This window comes from Melitaea cinxia, chromosome 2 (genome assembly GCF_905220565.1).
Source record: "Melitaea cinxia chromosome 2, ilMelCinx1.1, whole genome shotgun sequence".
Taxonomy (NCBI): domain Eukaryota; kingdom Metazoa; phylum Arthropoda; class Insecta; order Lepidoptera; family Nymphalidae; genus Melitaea; species Melitaea cinxia.
Genome location: NC_059395.1, coordinates 5,977,641 through 5,996,058, shown reverse-complemented (window position 1 = coordinate 5,996,058; position 18,418 = coordinate 5,977,641). Strand labels below are relative to the sequence as shown.

Genomic DNA, 18,418 nt, shown 5'->3' with positions numbered 1-18,418 from the left:
TGACTGATTTATTTTTCTTGCTTTGATTTTATTGATAACACTTAAATACTTTGCTAAAAATTTGTTTCGATAAATGAAACGATAATATTGTGAACAGACATTTTCGACGGTATGTTTTTGTGTAAATATATTTTTGGTTTTAAATATAAAAATTGAAGGTGCAATGTTATATAATGCTGTATTGTGGTGTGTAGGAAGTTCGGAGTACGCTTGTTGGCGCCATTTGTTGTTGGTGAGGCCTGTTCGGTTGGTATTCATTTGTGTTGGAAGACAGGTTGATTATTCCAGTTTCGATGGACGGCAAGTTATTTGTTGATTGAATTTAAATATAAAGTCATATATATAGTTAGGTTATATTTTTTAATAAATATAATATTGAGATATGTAATATAAAATGTCTTTTATTTCCCTCATAACAATAATATACATCTACAGACTAGTTTGTGAAACTTAAAAATTATTATCATTTACCTTTACAATTCTATTTTACAAACAAATGCGGACTATTATGCAGCAATTAATGAATTATGAAAAAAAACTATGAAACTTATTCGACATATTATTTAGATCGTATTTCCGTGTTTGCCAGTAAAGCTGTTTTTCATGATCAGATATAACTAGTGAACCAAAAGTTGCAATTATGAATCGAGTCTTGACGGTCTTATCTCCTGCTGATAAAACTAATCGGTGACTTATTATAATGATAAACTTTTTGAGCAACCTTTGAAATAGCCCTTTAGTAATTTTCACACATTTGGTCTTTTCTCCATTAAAGAAATCTTTGATCGCTACATAAAATTATTTAGACTCTGGTACAATTTTTACGCAGGATATCTTAACTTATTCTTGAATGAACTCTTGTACTGGGAAGTCCTTAAAGGACTTGCTCCAGATGTCGGTGAAGGCTGTGCTCACAAGGTCGTTGATTAACGGACGGATCACTGCGAAGCCTGGCTTCCATGTTGCGTTTATTATGCGATCGAGAATTTGTTCTGTGGACAAGGAGGCAGTGTTATATAATGAGCATTTACAAAAAATAGATACACCTATAGCACCTGGTCTGGTAAAATCTTGGATCACATCAAAATTACTTTAAAAATTTTTTGCTTTGTGCTGGAACGTTGACCACTTTAAAAGAAATTTTGTGATCTGAAATAGGGTTGACGATTCTTTTAAAAAAAGATCGATTTTTAAATCGATTCGAATCATAACCTGATAAATCAATTTATAAAAAAATCGAGGTCCAAAAGATCGATTTCTAAAAAAAGGTTTTTTTCTAAGTTTGTATTTACAATGTAAATAGGTATAAATCCATTTTATGAAAACAGGAAAGATACCATAATAATCAGTTTCTGGGATCTCATCAGTAAAATCAGGATTTTTTAGTTCAGGGAATTCGATAGTAAAATTATTGTTATTACCATATCAAAGTATCAGTACAAGTATAAAAGAAGACATATTTTCTAAATATATTTGTTACATTAAAAAGTTACGAAACTGTAGTCAGGTTTATTCTATAGACAATCAGAGTTTTGGGGGGAGGGTATGGAGGGGAGTAGCGGGTTACCCTCTCGTACCATTCCCACCGTGTGAAACCCCATGGTTATGGAGGTATCATGGTTAAAGTTTTGAGGTTAGAATAGTGTTATTTAGAGCTATGAGTCTTACCTTAGAGCTCCGCGTCTGACTGCACCTTAGCTCCGGCGCTGCGGTAAAGGGCTGCGCTTCCCGCAGCGTCGGAGCCAAGTGTTATTGTAACTTCAAAACTTTAACCATGGATATTTTTAACCGACTTCCAAAAAAGGAGGAGGTTCTCAATTCGACTGTATTTTTTTTTTTTTTTTTTAATGTATGTTACATCAGAACTTTTGACCGGGTGGACCGATTTCGACAAATTTTGTTTTAATCGAAAGGTGGTGTGTGCCAATTGGTCCCATTAAAATTTATTTGAGATCTAACAACTACTTTTCGAGTTATATCTAATAATGCGTTTTTACTTGACGCTTTTTTCGTCGACCTACGTTGTATTATACCGCATAACTTTCTACTAGATGTACCGATTTTGATAATTCTTTTTTTGTTGGAAAGAGGATATCCCTAGTTTGGTACCATGATAAGGAAACCAGGATCTGATGATGGGATCCCAGAGAAATCGAGGGAAACTCTTGAAAATCCGCAATAACTTTTTACTGGGTATACCGATTTTGATAATTTTTGATTTAGTCGAAAGCTGATGTTTATCATATCGCACCTTCGGTGGAACAAGGGCGTATCTTACAAAAATTCGTAAAATGAGTTAAATATGCAGAAATGCCCAAAAAACACTCTAGTATCTAGTGGGACAAAGACTCCCATTAGATTCACTTTAAAAGTCGCTACACGGCAATAGTGTCTTTGTCATTTTGGATCGATTTGGTGGGCGTTTTGGCGCGACATCGTCTCATTGGTCAGTTGCGCCGTTGCCCCCGCGCGCAATGTTTTTATCTTGGAGCGCCAAAGCCGCGAAGGTAAATGTGCCTTTTGATATTTGATATTCCTGGAGAGACAAAGTCATATTTAGCACACTTATGCCTTTTTCTTGAGCAAATGCTTGGAAAGACAAAGCCATTGCAACATTTGTGACTTTGTACTTCCAACATTTTTATTATTTTATAGTGTTATGAACAAATGTGGTGTTGTTATTCCAATACATGTTTTATAAAATAGGCATAAAAACAATTCATACTTTCTCATACCGAATTCCTTTCTAACTCTGAGTAGTTGATTACACTGTGACAAATGACATTTTTTTTTTAATTTTAAAATGGTGTTGCTGTTTAAACTCTGAAGCTTTATTCTAAGTTATACAGTTAATTTTTCAGGGAAAAATGGGATCCCGAAGTCGAAAAGTTTTGATGATGTTAAATGATGACAAAGACATTCAGAATATCGAAGAAATGCATGTACCTCAAATTGATAGCATCCAAGCCACCTTCATTGAAGACCACCAGAATAAAAAAATCATCATCATCATCATCATACCAGCTCATGGACGCCCACTGCTGAGCATAAGCCTCCCCTAATGCTTTCGACGACGATCGGTCCTGCGTTGGTTCTTTTTTTTGGCAGCGGGTCTTGAAGAACTTAGACCCCACCGCACGGGCGATTTCCACCAGCCCGTCGTTGAGCTCGTCCACATTTACGCAGTCGGCCAGGCGACAGGCCAAAGCGATTTTGGAGTTCGAGTTGAAAGCTCTCGGGGTTTTGAATCTGAACAGGCGCAGGTCGGAGCGCAGACCCTATCAGCCGACCCCTCTCAAACTTGACATTGATATTCAATGTGCCTCGGACAAGTCGGTGATCACTTCCTGTTTTCACAGCATTGATCACTGAGACATCACTAAATATGTGCTTGTTCGTCGACATGATAAAGTCTATCTCGTTCCTGACGGTGCCGTCGGGACTCCACCAGGTCCATTTGCGCCGTTCCGGCTTCCTGAAGAAGGAGTTCATTATAAAGAGTCCTTCCTTCTTCATGAAGTCAGTCAGTAGCCAGTCCCGGGAGTTCCGTTGCTCGTATTCAAATTGCTCCACTCACAACTCATCACCGCATCGTCTGCTTAGCTTCGCATTGAAGTCCCCCATCACAGCAGTGTAGTGGCATGTAGAGCTATGTATGGCTGTAGAGATTTCCTCATACATAGCTTCCACTTCGTCATATGGATGTGTCCAGGTCGGTGCGTAAACCTGTATGACCTTTAGCGAATACCGCTTTGATATTCTGAGTATAAGGTACGCCACCCTGCTCGACACTCTCCTGACGACGTCGATGTTGTTGACGAGAGCTTTGCGGACGAGGAACCTGACACCACCCTGGGACTGTTGGTCGCCCTCCCGATAGTACAGCAGGTTGCCAGACTTGAGACATCGAGTCCTCTCCCTCTCTTCGGACTTCAGATAAGCCTATAATATCCCAGCTCAACCTGCTGAGAGCTTCTTTCAACTCAATGAGCTTCGCGTCGGTCCGCAGCGTCCTAGCGTTATATGTTGCCAGGGCCAAGTGTCGTCGTTGGGTGTGGTGGCCTGGCTTCTGCCGGAGATTATAGCCTCCTGCCCCGCCGTTATCGTGGCCTCCACCGTAGCCAAGACTAGCGGGGCCGCCGGGGACTGGGGGATAATTTTTTGTCGTGTCTGCCATTTAGGGGGATTTGGCGTAATCGCCACGCTTGCTAGGCTGTGCTTAGAAGGCGCTGCTGCCCACCCTCTAGTTGTTTTTCCTCTATCGCCTCTTACGATACCCACGGGATGAGATGGGGTGAAATTACAGATACATCTTTAAGGGATAGATCTCGTGCTACGTGATTCATTTGTTTTCTATGAAAGCATCGTTGCTATTATTATTTTAGTTTCTTAGATACGTTTCCTTTTTATCGTTTTTTTTTTTTGTTAAATATTTACTGTAAAATGCCAAAGTGGTCTGTACAACAATAACTATGAAGATTGTTTGTAGTTTTATGTTTGTTAGTTTTGATTTGTTCAAGTGGAGTTAGTGAGTGAGTTTGATTTGTAAGAGTAAAGTAAAAACGGACTGATTACTATGGACAAAGATTTTATAACGTTAATATTGACGCTAATTTTAAAGGCAAATTCCAAAGAGTTTCGCTAGAGTTTTTTAAGATTTTTCAACAGAAGTTCCTAAAATAGATGTTTAATTATAAAATAAAACATTTTTTGCAACAAATAAACTAGTTTCTATTTCTCAAAATCTTTAAAACACGAACGATAAATATGGTCATAATTACAAAACGATTTAAATGTTGGTGGAACAAAGGCATAAATGTACACCTTATTTTGAAAAAAATATTAATAGCAATTAACAAAAAATATTTGGCACTTGCAAACTACATGGCCATATTCACAAATAAATAGGTCGTATTTCATGCAAAGAACAAACACTTTGAAGCAGTACAAAGACGAATAATACGACTCGGAATGTAAAAAAAACTTTAAAATGGCTCTCCTGTAAAATTACAAAAAGTGGAGTTGAGCCCTTGTTCCACCGAAGGTGCGATATGGTCACATATAAATTTTATCGAGACCTGATAACTACTTTTTGATTAATCTTTGATAACGCGTAGTTACTTGACTATTTTTTCGTCGATCTACGTTGTATTACTCGTCGATGTAATTGAAGTCGGTTTTTTTTCGTTTGCAAGCAAACACAATTATTAATAATTTGTGTTATTAATTTACATAGTTATTTAGACAAAAATAATTCATTTGTACTTTAATTGTTTTTGCACGAAACGCTTAGTGACGCGCCTCTGCTTCTCCTTTTCCTTCTCTTTCTCCTCCTCCAGTTTTTTTATAAATGTAATAATTTTAGTACATATTCATTATTTTTCTAGTTGTTTTGGAAATGTACTTTAAATTATGAACGAGCGCGTATGTCTACTAATTGTTTAGAAAAATAATTGCAGCAACTATAAATACCTACTTTTTTAATTTTATATACAAATACATTTTAGTGTTGGAACTTGGAATTTGCTTCCTTTGATGTTTAAATAAACAATTGTAGTATGTATTCTTAAATTATAACAGTTTATTTAATTTAATTAATGGGTGCCATATATCAGAGGTGTTTTTTTGTACAGATGAAATGCTGTAAAAATGAATTATGTATATCTTTTAACGAATGTGAATTGGCCCATTAGTAACAGTTATCCATTAACAATTATACCCATTTAACAAATAGTTTACCCATGACGCTTCTGCCTCGAAGCAAGTTTCCAACGTGTATCTCCATATCGCCGATATGGTCTACCTCTACATTGACGTCCACGCCGCTGCCGCTGCGCTTGATGCGGGTAGTTTGTGAGTAGTCACGAAGAGTTAGGTTCCAATGGCCGATGCGTTCCACTGCTAGTCCTAACATATCACCCTGGAACATTAATTTTACGGTTTTTCATTGTACACATATACCTAACACTTATTTTGATTTGAAATAAATTAGTTTTCATTCGACAGATTTTTCAGACTAACTAATTGTACCATTTTGGTCCTATAATTACTTTCTGAAAGAACTATTGAGTGTTTTTTCTCGTTATTTGTTAGGTATTTTGTAAAGAGGTTTATATGACCGTAATATCAAAGAGGATAACAAAAAGAATTGGGCTAAAGGAAGCCTATTAGTAGCTTTAGTTGCTTTAAAATTGCGAAAAAATGAGCAATAGGATAAAATAAAAATAAGAAAGTTACCTTGAATTCATAATTTCCTTCTAACCACTTTTCAGGAAAATATTGAGAGTAGATTATACGCTGATTAGCCCAGTCAGTTCTGTTATAAGATTTATCACATTTGTAGTCATTAATAATGTAATGAAAACGAGATTAACTTGAATGTCTATAGTTGCTGAGTTGGTACATACAAAGTAACATTACTTGAAATATTTTGTTTGCTTTTTATGACAATACAAGTATATTTGTTATTTACGGTCTTCTAAAAATAACTAAATTGTAGTTGTATGAAAATTACCTACTTATATTTAGTAACTGTAGACTTTGTCCAACCTCTTTCAAATACATCGTGTAAGGTAAGCTTATATTTCATTCCGAAAATTGATCGAACTTGTTCTACTTCTTTCGCAAAATGAGGATCGAAAGGCGCTACGCCCATTTCTGGGATTCCTGAAATAATATTGAGTGTTAAGTAGTAGGTGATGTAAGAAGGATAATCATTTCAAAATGTAACTTATTGTCATAAGAGACAAACATACCTACATAATGGAGTAAATACAGTCGATTACGAACTAAAATTATGAATGTTCTTAGCAAATGATAATGAACCAAACATTATGTCGTATATAATAATTTATTACTTATTTAACCACGCCAAATTTCTTTTTTTTTTATGTCACTAGGTCGGCAAACAAGCGTACGGCTCACCTGATGGTAAGTGATTACCGTAGCTTATAGACGCCTGCAACACCAGAAGCATCGCAAGCGCGTTGCCGATCCAATCCCCAATCCCCCCAGGAGCTCTGGTCACCTTACTCACCAACAGGAACACAATACTGCTTGAAAACAGTATTATTTTGCTGAGATCTTCTTCATTTCTGCACAAATAATAGAAATTTCAACTAAAAACAATCTCATATTATTAAATAAACATAATTATTATAACTAGGTTAACACAAGGTTAAAAATAACATGTTTCTGTCACCTCTTTTGAAATAAGGTCGCAGTTTGTTGAAGACACGTTTCATACATGCGTCGAAATCGGGTGACTTAGTTTTGCATTGTGAGAATATTTTCTCTGTAACAAAAAATTAACATGTAAATTTGACGAAAATAATTGGATATAATGCATAATATGTATAAGTTATAAATCCACGTGAAACAGACCAGTACCTAGTTAAAAGAGACAAGATACAAGGGAGTAAATAATGAACTGTTAATTAATATAAACATCGAAATTCATTAATTTTTTTGACGCTTAAACTATAATAAAATAATATATGTCATTGCGCCTAATAAGGGTCGGGTTTCTGGAAATCCTTTTTTTATATACAACTCTGTCGGCAAACAAGGGTACCGCTCACTTGATGGTAAGCGTTTACCGTATCTTATATGTATAGACGTCTGAATGATGAGTGAGGTTTATGTAAACTTTAGTTTAGTAGTTAATAGTCAAGTAAATACGCGTTATAAAACATTACTCAAAAAGTAGTCATCATATTATCTCGATAAAATGTAAATGGAAGCACAAGACAAGCATCAGCTTCCCGAGTAGAATTTTTTTCGTCTTCCTTAGAAGGACCGGACCAAGCATGCCTGATCAGGACTAGATAAGGCATGAAACCAGATGATTGGTCTAGACCTAATGATCGGGTCTAGATCAGGAAATTTCATCTCATCCTAATCAGCTGGTTCGGTCCGGTCCTTTTAAAAAACATGAATGTATATTCTTGAAAAAATTGTTTACCAAAAAAAATAAATAAAGCGAATTGATATTATAAATATGTTACTTAACATAATTATTATGATATTTATTTCCGTTTATTTTTTCCAATGCATTATTTATTTATGTTTTTACTTTAAATATTAATTATTTTTATTTATTTTTATGATATTAATTAATTATTATTATTAATTATATTTTATTTATTAACTTCTAATAATTAACTATTAATTAGCTATTGCCTATTACTTACGACTGCTCCACTGTGTAGAAATGGACTCCCTTCTAGACTGTCCTGATAACTAAACTAAGTACGCTTAAAAACTTTAATAGCGCGATTTAGGCTCAGTTTGCGTAATTTCTTTCAGGCTATCCTGATCTGGACCGGATCGGGTCCTGATCCAGTATGCCTTCCTATACTTGATTATATTTTACATCAGGCTATCCTGATCTGGACCGGACCGGGTCCTGATCCAGTATGCCTTACCATACTTGATTATATTTTAAATCAGACTATCCTTGTCTGGTCCAGACCTGGTCCTGATAGAGCTTGCCGGATCTGGCATGCCTCATTCTATCCTGATCCGGTCCAGATACATGATCTGGTTGAGCCTGACCTTTTTTCTAGTCGGGTTTATCTTAGATCTCAATTTAAATAGGACCACATAACATGCACAACCTTTCGATTAAAACAAGAATCATCAAAATCGATATACCCAGTGAAATGTTATACTATATAATACAACGTCGTATTATATATCAATAAAAAAGTAGTGGAGTATGGTGGAGTGGTATTTACCCATAATCTCTATATATATAAAAGCGAAAGGTCACTCACTCATCACGAAATCTCCGAAATTATAACACCTACAAACTTGAAATTTGGCAGATAGGCTCTTTATAAGACCTAGGCATCCGCTAAGAACGGATTTTACGAAACTCGACCCCTAAGGGGGTAAAACGGGGGTTGGAAGTTTGTATGAAAGTCCTATGTTTTCGAAGTAAGAGACTTGAAATTTAAAATGTATGGTCTATAGATAGTGAAAAGGTGTTCAAGTAATGTATCTTTACAAATTAACTCCTTTTTGGGGTTAAAACGGGGGATCGTAGGTTGACTCACTGATCACGAAACCTCCAAAACTATAACACCTACAAACTTGAAATTTAGCAGGTAGGCTCCTTATAGGGTGCAAACTACTGTTAAGAATGGATTTTACGAAACTCGACCCTTATGGGGGTAAAACGGGGGTTGGAAGTTTGTATGAAAGTCCTATGTTTTCGAAGTAAGAGACTTGAAATTTAAAATGTATGCTCTATATATAGTGAGAAGGTGTTCAAATAATGCATCTTTAGAAATCAACTCCCGTTTAAGGTTAAAACGGGGTATGGTAAGTTGACTCACTCATCACGAAATCTCCGAAGCTATAACAGCACAAACTTGAAATTTAGCAAGGTAGGTTCCTTATAGGGCGTAAACATCCGCTGAGAACGGATTTTACGAAACTCGACCCTTAAGGGGATAAAACGGGGGTTAAAAGTTTGTATGAAAGTACTATGTTATTAAGGTAAGAGATTTGAAATTTAAAATGATGCTCTATAGATGGTGAGGAAGTGTCCAAATGTTACATCGTAATCTATATATATATAAAAGAGAAAGGTCACTGACTTACTCATCACGAGAACTCAAAAACCGCTGGATGGGGTCCATCCATCCAAGATGGACAAAGATGAAATTTGGCAGCTAAGAACGGGTTTTGCGATATTCCACCGCTAAGGGGGTTTAATTGGGGTTGATAGTTTGTATGAAACATATACCGCAGCTATAAGTTCACCTGAAAGGCTATTTATACTGCAGCCTGAAAAAAAAAACTAAAAATGTGGTGTATAGAGAGAGAGGTTTTATAAAAATAATTATTAAATTATACTAAATTGTGCGTTTGAAAAAGTTACTCAGAGTGATAAGCATTTCAAGTGACTGAAATAAAAAAATAATTTGCGTCAAGCAGCTTAATAGTAATGTTGTAGTTGCGGGCAACAGTTAGTGTATTATAAAACAAAGTCCCCAAAAGTGTATGTGATCGATTCCCTCAAAATCTACTGAACGGATTTTCATACGGTTTCACCAATGGAGAGAGAACTTCAAGAGGAAGGTTTACGAAACGTAAATAGTTTTACTGGAAGTTTGCCGAGAAAACTTTGTGACACACTGATTTCAACGCGGGCGAAGCCGCGGGCACAGCTAGTAAGATATAAGCTCAAAAAGTACTAGTCAGATCTCAATTAAATTGAAATGGGACGTCATGACACGCACCACCTTTCGATTAAAAAATCCTCGAATCGGTCGGTTGAATTTAAATTTTTAATTAAGTGAAAAAATTGTAGTGATTTTGCCGCCCCTTTTCATGCGCCGCCAGGGTCCTGCTATGCCACTGGTGTTAGTAGTAAACATTCTGTGACACATTGCAAGATAACAATTATTTGGAAAGACGTAGGACGGAACATTCATTCGAAAGTTATTTAATTAACGTATTATTTTTGTATGGAAAGGCTTATAATTGTTTTTTGTTAAACATGCTTACAACTGCTAAGAAATTTCGTTGACACAGATATTGATTTCAACTAACGCATGGGAACCTTTTTATTTTATCTTATTTTTGTTTTCGTAGAATGATCGTTCTTTATATTATAGTCAAAGAAGTTTTGAAATCTTTTCACAACAACATCAGTGCATTATGACCAATTGATTATATTTTACATCAGGCTATCCTGATCTGGACCGGACCGGGTCCTGATCCAGTATGCCTTACCATACTTGATTATATTTTACATCAGGCTATCCTTGTCTAGACCAGACCTGGTCCTGATAGAGCTTGCCGGATCCGGCATGCCTCATTGTATCCTGATCCGGTCCAGATACATAATCTGGTTGAGCCTGACTTTTTTTCTAGTCGGGCACTACATTGTATTTAAAATTTTGTATGTTTGATAATTTTTTCTTTTTTTTTGGATAAATTTAGGTTAATACACATACACAAATACTCCATAAGGACGAAATTCTATGTCGAGATGTAGTCGCATGATACACTATCGTTATAAAATATTTTAATGATAATTTTAAAAAATTGTCAGGAATCGAACGTGACTACTATCAACTATGCTAACTATTCGTCAAAGTATTTAATAGTAAATTGAGTAATAGATAATGTCCTAGTAGTCTACCCAATTCTTTATTTTTAACTAGTCGGTAGTAGTCGAAATGTTTTTCAAATTTTAGTAGGTATTTAGTTATTGCAAATAATACATCGTACTCGTTCGACATCTATCAGTTAAGAAATTCATTTCTACACCTCTTTGACCTTCACCTCTCTATGTGAGTGTGTCGATGTTTTGTAACGACGGGTTTTCGTTACATACTGGTTTCATCCGTTGAAAATGAGCTTTTATGAATAATTATATATTTTTATGTTGTTTGGTTGTCGCCTTATATGTTGTAATTTTATTAATATCCTTAATCGGTATTAAAATTTTTCCTAAACGTGTTTATTTTTGAATATTAATACGGTTATTTCTTGCATGTTCTTATTATTATTTTTTTTATTTACATTGTTTTCTGTAAGAGTGTAGATCCTCAACAAACGACAACATTTTAATGTTATTTGTTAACAAAATAATCATCAAAGTTTTTTAAGTTTTCAAATAAATTATAGAGCTGTGTTAATGTGGACGACAGCGTGGCTCAGAGATCACGGCACTGGCTGTGAAATTAACGGTTGCCAGTACGGTTCTTAGGATTATTACTTATGACAAATATGACTGTGAAGCCCACATAGGTCATTTTGAAGGTTATCGTTGTCTAGGCGTTTGTACTAGTGATTTGTGTTTTTTCCGGACTCTCGAAATAGGAGTAAATCCTCTGGAAGCCCGAGTTGACTGTGAGGCGTTTACACATTATTTATTTATTTAATGGTTCGTTACACTTGTAAAACTATATGAAATGCTTGTTCGTAATGAGTAGCACTGTCTAGTGTGTTTATTTATTGATCAAAAACTATTAATACATTAATTTCCACCTACTAAAACGAAAATAAAAATTTCTGCAACAAAACGTCAGAGTATCAAATCACTTACATAAATATATTAGCAGAACAAGGTATCAGATTAATTGAACTAGGTATATAATATATATGTATGATGCCGTACCAGATTTATGTTTGTCAAGCCTTGTATTGTTTAAGCAAAACCTGAATTTTAAGTGCTCCGAATGCTTGAATGAGTTTGAAGTTCAAATAACTTTTTTAGCCGTATTTACTTTTGTCAATGCTACGATTTAGTATATTATGTATATAGGGGATTTTAGTGATTGTCTATATGTACGTATATAGCGTCAAGTTTTACATAACATCAATTCATAATAATAATCCACTCTCGTGGTTTCATCGTAACGATCGATATATTAAAGTCCGTTACACACGTAGCGTTTTATTTTATATTACTAGGTCGGCAAACAAGCGTACGGCTCACCTGATGATAAGCGATTACCGTAGCTTATAGACGCCTGAAACACCAGAAGCATCGCAAGCGCGTTGCCGACTATTCCCAATCCCCCTCAGGAGCTCTGGTAACCTTACCGCCAACAGGAACACAATACAGCGTGAAAACAGTATTATTTAGCTGTGGTCTTCTGTAAGGTTGAGGTACTTATTACCCCAGTCCATATCTTAAGCTGGAATTTTCCTGCCGTACCCTACCTCAGTTATCGCTATAACATATATATATATATATATAAAATTGTTTTCGTCCGGACGGGATGGGACGTAAAATTTTTAACCGACTTCCAAAAAAGGAAATTGGGATTGGTTTTTTTTATGTATGTTACATCAGAACTTTTTCGTCTACATTGTGTTGTATTACTTGTCGATATAATTGAAGTCGATTTTTTTTTGTTTGCGAGCAAACAATTATTATGGAAATATAGTTTCATCGAAAATGAAAATGAAAGAGCTTACGTTGCGGATGCATGGACGAGAAGGGAATGTGAAGCGCGGGAAATAAAAAGTATCATCGGTGACGATGCTTAGCACGTTCCACCCCGTGCGGTATGATACATCCCGTCCATGATTCCACAGCGTATTCACAGTCGCTCCATTCCTCCGGAGAGCTAAAGTTGGGAAGCATGTGTATTTACCTAATGCTGAGTTACTGTCACGGTTCGTATGCATTAAAAATCCCCATCATTATTTACTGACCACGTTCGGTCCCCATCCCATCCACGTTCGAACTCAGCTCCACACACGTTACGTATGCAGCGAGCTTAAGACGGTTTACCTTGCGTCATCAAATTGTTCAAAGAAACTGGTAACTTTATTACTGATTGTTATTAATATTAATACTTATGGTTAACCATTTATATGGAAATCGTGTCGAATATCGTGTTGAATATATAATGTGCATTAATTACGTTTATTTATTTTTTTAATTAAACAGATTTGGAAAATATTTACAAAAACATTCTTTTTTTGTGGATCTACCAATACACTAAAAAGTTTTTTAAAAGTTAAGTAATGTTTTCAATTTGAAAAATGAATCTTATATATAAAATTCTCATGTCACAATGTTAGTTAACATAGGTACTCCTCCGAAAGCGCTGGACATATTTTTATGAAATTTAGTGTGCATATTAGGGAGATCTGAGAATCGACAAACATATATTTTTTATACTCAAAAGTTATAAGAGATGGGGGTGGATTACGGGGGTTAATACATATATGGCAAAACAGCGTTTGCGGGGTCAGCTAGTATGTTTATATGTCTATAAAACCACTAATGCCAATGATAGTAATAATGATTAAAATGAGTATCGAGAATAGGAAGTTACGCCGTATTTAATCATTATGATGTGCTACAAGTATTTTCAAATCTCCCAGTGAAAGGAGCCTATTTATTATGTCTTTAATAAAGATTTCGATTATTGCACATGCATTACGAAACAATCGGTTACATATGATAAACAAAATGTTTAAATTGCATAATATAATTTATATAAATGTTTATACCATACGTATATCTATCTATATATGTATTTATAAAAAAAATGAAGCTATATCAGTGGGCTGTTACCTATAACTTATAACACAAGATTTAGACCAAACGATCGTGTGTATGTCACAGATATCTAATATTATTTACTTGTTTCACAACACATTTATATAAATACATTGCACATAAGGCGGAGTTGAATGCAAAAGAGATAACGGAAAAAAGTGTAAAAAAACAGGAATTCATATTTATTACCAATTACATAGTTACTTTATTGTCTGCAGGCTATTGCAGAGCAGAATCTTATAACGTATTAATAAAATGTAAATAGCAGATTCATTCTACCAAATTTATTTCAAACCATAATTTGCTTGCAGACAAAATAAGACAGTAAAAATATTTAACTTAATCTCAGGTCATCGGTTTTTTTATTTCTAAAGTTGAAAAGCTCCTCTATTTCAAAGTTTAGTCCCCTCTATGATAAATTATTTAAAAAGAAAAGGTTTTAACTAAAATAGGTCAACTCAAGAAATCCGACATACTTCCCATACCCCATCCGACATACTTATCTACTCCGAACAGTTAGGTACCGTTAAGGGAGGTCAAGAATAATAATATATTTAACGAAAACTCATTTTTAATAAAGTAATTATGGAATATATATATATATATATATATATATCTATAGGATATGACCCTATTTATTAATACTGGTATACGTTTTTCTGGACGAATTTAAATTTATGAGATAGTGGAATATTTCTTCTGTCGAAACCAAATAAATTAAGATGACGCTCAATGTATGTTTGACTATAAACCGATTTTTTAGATTACTAGCTGACTCGGCAAACGTTGTCTTGCCGCTAAACGCAATTTAAAAATAGGGGTTGATCGTAGAGGATTTAAAATTTAGGGTTGTATATATATTTTCAATGTTGTATCATAAAAAAATAAACCCTTAACATTTAGGGGGATGAAAAATAGATGTTGTTCGATTCTTAGACCTACCCAATATGTATACAAAATTTGATGAAAATCGGTCAAGCCGTTTCGGAGGAGTTTAACTACAAACACCGCGACAAGAGAATTTTATATATTAGATAAATTTTTGAATAATTCGTTTTAGTTACGATCTTTATCAATTGCGTTGTATTAGCAGTTTTTAAACGAATCAGTAAATATTATTAAAATAAATATGTGAATATATTAATAAAATAATAGTTAAATTCTTGATTTAGTCAGGAAAATCTAATACCTATTAATAATATATGATTTTGTTTTATTAATGATTCTGATTTATTTTGTACTTAAGCGACGAATATCGTTATTTTGTATTATGGAATCTTTCAATTATTAGTTACTTATTACGGATTGTTATTTAAAATAATTGCTGATATATTAATTAATAAATAGATATATTAAATTATTTAATTAATATCAATAGTTGTGACATTCCAAGTTCTAAATGAAAGTTAATTATTAAATGAGAATTGTTAAGTAGTTGTTAGATAATAGTTAAATAAGAGCTTAAAATGGAATAAATAAAACAACAATAACGAATTAAAAATGGGACTATTTATGCAATTTTTAATTTTGTACAATTTATTTATTAAAATTTCATTTAATGTATTCAAAAAATACTTGTGTTGTATCTATCCCATTATCGTTTATTTATCGATCGGCTATAATTGTTGAATTCGTTGACTGCATAACATAATAATTACAAGATGACTGTTGCAAAATATCCTTATTAACCAAATTTGATCGCTTACGTAAGAGTTGCAATACGACCCACATTAGTACCTATCATTCAAAACGGCTTCTCCTTCAAACTTGATTTAAAATTAGGTCGTGATCTACTTAAATTATTATTTGACGATAAAAACTGAATAAAAGATTTCATTGTATTGAAAATGGCGACGTGTTAGCGTAATAGACATTTCAATGGAATGTCGCGTTAGGGGTTGCGGGTTGAATCTTGGCTCAGGGTAAAATAAGTATATAGGCTATAACGGTTTTTTTTTTATAATTGTGATATTCCTATGATTGTGTGTGTGTGTATGTTTCTGGACTGACTTTTCTGGATTGTGTTCTGGTTTCGTATTATACGATACTAATTTAAAATAAAATTATATGTAAAAGATGAAATTTATTAAGGTATGAATATCGATATCCATAAATTTGATAACGAGATTAATCATCTTAATTTGTTAATAAATATAAAACAATACGTACTTATTTCTGCAGCTTCTCTTTCAGAACTTGCTATTTGTAAATAACAAAGCACTACTACACTGACACTAAATGCATATCTTAGAAAATGCATCTTGAACGCACTTGCGTACGAATACGGTCTAAACGAAATTATTAAAAAGTTTGATTAAAAAAAATCTAATTAATCTATGTTACAAGTTACTATTAAAGTTTTGTAGAATAAATGTTTCGTATTTATTTCGTATTTACAATGATTCGGTAACACGGCCTAGTGTTGAATGTTTCTGCATGTTTGTCAAAGCGAGGGTCTGCTGTTCCCCTACCAATGTCTTGCGTCATATTGGATAGTTACTTCGAATGGCATCGAGTAAGATTGAACATACAAAAGTTTATGTATGTAAGATGTGGGAGAAAATATATATTTGCTAAGTATAAAAAATATGTAGATTAATCCGTAGAACATATAACGTATTTACACATAATTTGTGTACACATTTCACACACATGTATGATATGTACACTTGTATGGTTATTTACTTATTAAAGCTTATTTTACTCTCTTATAATTTGTTCTCAAAATAAAAAATAGAGTACTTATTTATTGAAATGTAGAATACTAGTTAAAACAGTACCAAATAGAAAATAAAAATTACGTATCTCTTACCCCATTTCATCATATTTTAGTTCAGCAGAAAATTTTGAAATTAAAATCTTTTTATCGATTGCGGTATGTTATTTTGTACATTTTTGATTAAAGGATCCCTTTAAGATGATCTACTCTCTAATACGCTTCCATCACAATCTATAGTTGCCACCACCGGGCAGTAGGGCTATACTCTCTATTTAAGTTAATTAAAACGTTTAATTATTTTAGAAATCAGTTGCCAAGAAAGCTATCACTGATCCCTACATAAACATACCATATTCATGTTCATATAAATGTATAAATAGTTATGATAAGTTAAAACTTAATAGTTATAAGCTGCATTAATCTCAAGTCATCGGATTTTCTTTTATGTATTATGAAAAGCTCCTAACTTTATTAATTAACGCTAATTCAGGGAATAGTTTTGACTAGGTATATTTGATTTGTTCCTTTGCGCAGTTTGTAGTGTGCCTGCTTTCTTCTCTGCGGATTGTGGCTTCGATTCCAACATGAGTCTGGGTGTAATATTTGTATTTATAAATAAATAAACGCTTCACACTCAACGGCTTCCAGTAGGTTTTTCTCTTATGTTAGGGGTCCGGAAACACACACAATACTCATGCACAAACGTCCAGACCACGACAAACATATATATGACCAATACAAATATCGGTCGTGAGCGGGGATCGAACCCGCGGCCGCCAGCGCAACAGTCCGTACTGTGACCGTGTGTGTATTGTATATATGTATTATTTCTATGTGTATTTATCAAATATATTTTTAGCTATAAGAATCGGCTGTTACCTATAATACAAGCATTAAAAAATAATAATAAATAAATAAATAATAATAATAAATAAATAATAAAATCCTCTATCCTATCTATATATAATAAATAAATAAATAATAATAATAAATAAATAATAATAATCCTCGATCCTATGGTAAGCAACTTAAAGCTTGTTATTAAGTTGCAAATGTTCCGTAAAAAAATGGTAAGAATTATACATAATACTCGTATACCTACGTCATTGCGTTGTAAATTGAATATCGGCGAACCCAAAGTTTTTTTGTAAACTTTTTATTAATTATACCTACGTATCGAATCATTTAATGGCTTCCAATTTAAGTCAATAAGTTCAACGGTTTTAAATATTTGACGTCAATTTGTTATTATTAACATGGGTTCTACAGGAAAGCCAAAGTAGATTCATTTAAATCAATGATGCTTTAAGAACTATTTAAAAAATTAAATAAGAATAATATAAAACACTTTTACTCAACAGCTATACGATTCAGCCTGTAACATCCCATTGCTAGGCATAGGCTCTTTCTTCATGTAGGAGTATAGACTAGTTTGGAATGCGGTTTTTTTAACGTACATCTTGTCCTTATTTGAATAGTAATCTAGTGATCCTTTTAAAGCGAAGGTTAATGGGCGCTGGCTTTTCATTAGTATTGCATAGAAAGCGTATTGCATGTATAGGACTATTTAGTTACGACATTGATTTGAGTAGTTTGTACCATTTTTGAAAAATCACTGTGCTTTTTATGTTTAATTGTAATAGTAAATCTATATAGAT

At 33.7% G+C, this 18,418-nt stretch overlaps 1 protein-coding gene across 1 annotated transcript; it reads right to left on the bottom strand.

The window, feature by feature from the left end:
* Positions 1–397: 397 nt before the first annotated feature.
* On the bottom strand, positions 398–16,322 carry LOC123663304. The gene is made up of 6 exons (XM_045597994.1): positions 16,211–16,322; positions 7,202–7,294; positions 6,519–6,666; positions 6,238–6,316; positions 5,740–5,920; positions 398–992 (listed from the first exon to the last, which is right to left on the bottom strand). Exons 1-6 carry the CDS (start codon positions 16,299–16,301, stop codon positions 841–843), a joined length of 744 nt encoding a protein of 247 aa, XP_045453950.1. The 5' UTR covers positions 16,302–16,322; the 3' UTR covers positions 398–840.
* Positions 16,323–18,418: the final 2,096 nt, after the last annotated feature.

Coding starts and splice junctions, on each gene's coding strand:
- LOC123663304 (XM_045597994.1), bottom strand. CDS start 16,301: ATGCATTTTCTAAGATATGCATTTAGTGTCAGTGTAGTAGTGCTTTGT. Junction 6,667..7,201: donor GCGACCTTATTTCAAAAGAG/GTGACAGAAACA, acceptor ATATTATTTCAG/GAATCCCAGAAATGGGCGTA. Junction 5,921..6,237: donor AAGGAAATTATGAATTCAAG/GTAACTTTCTTA, acceptor TTAATGTTCCAG/GGTGATATGTTAGGACTAGC.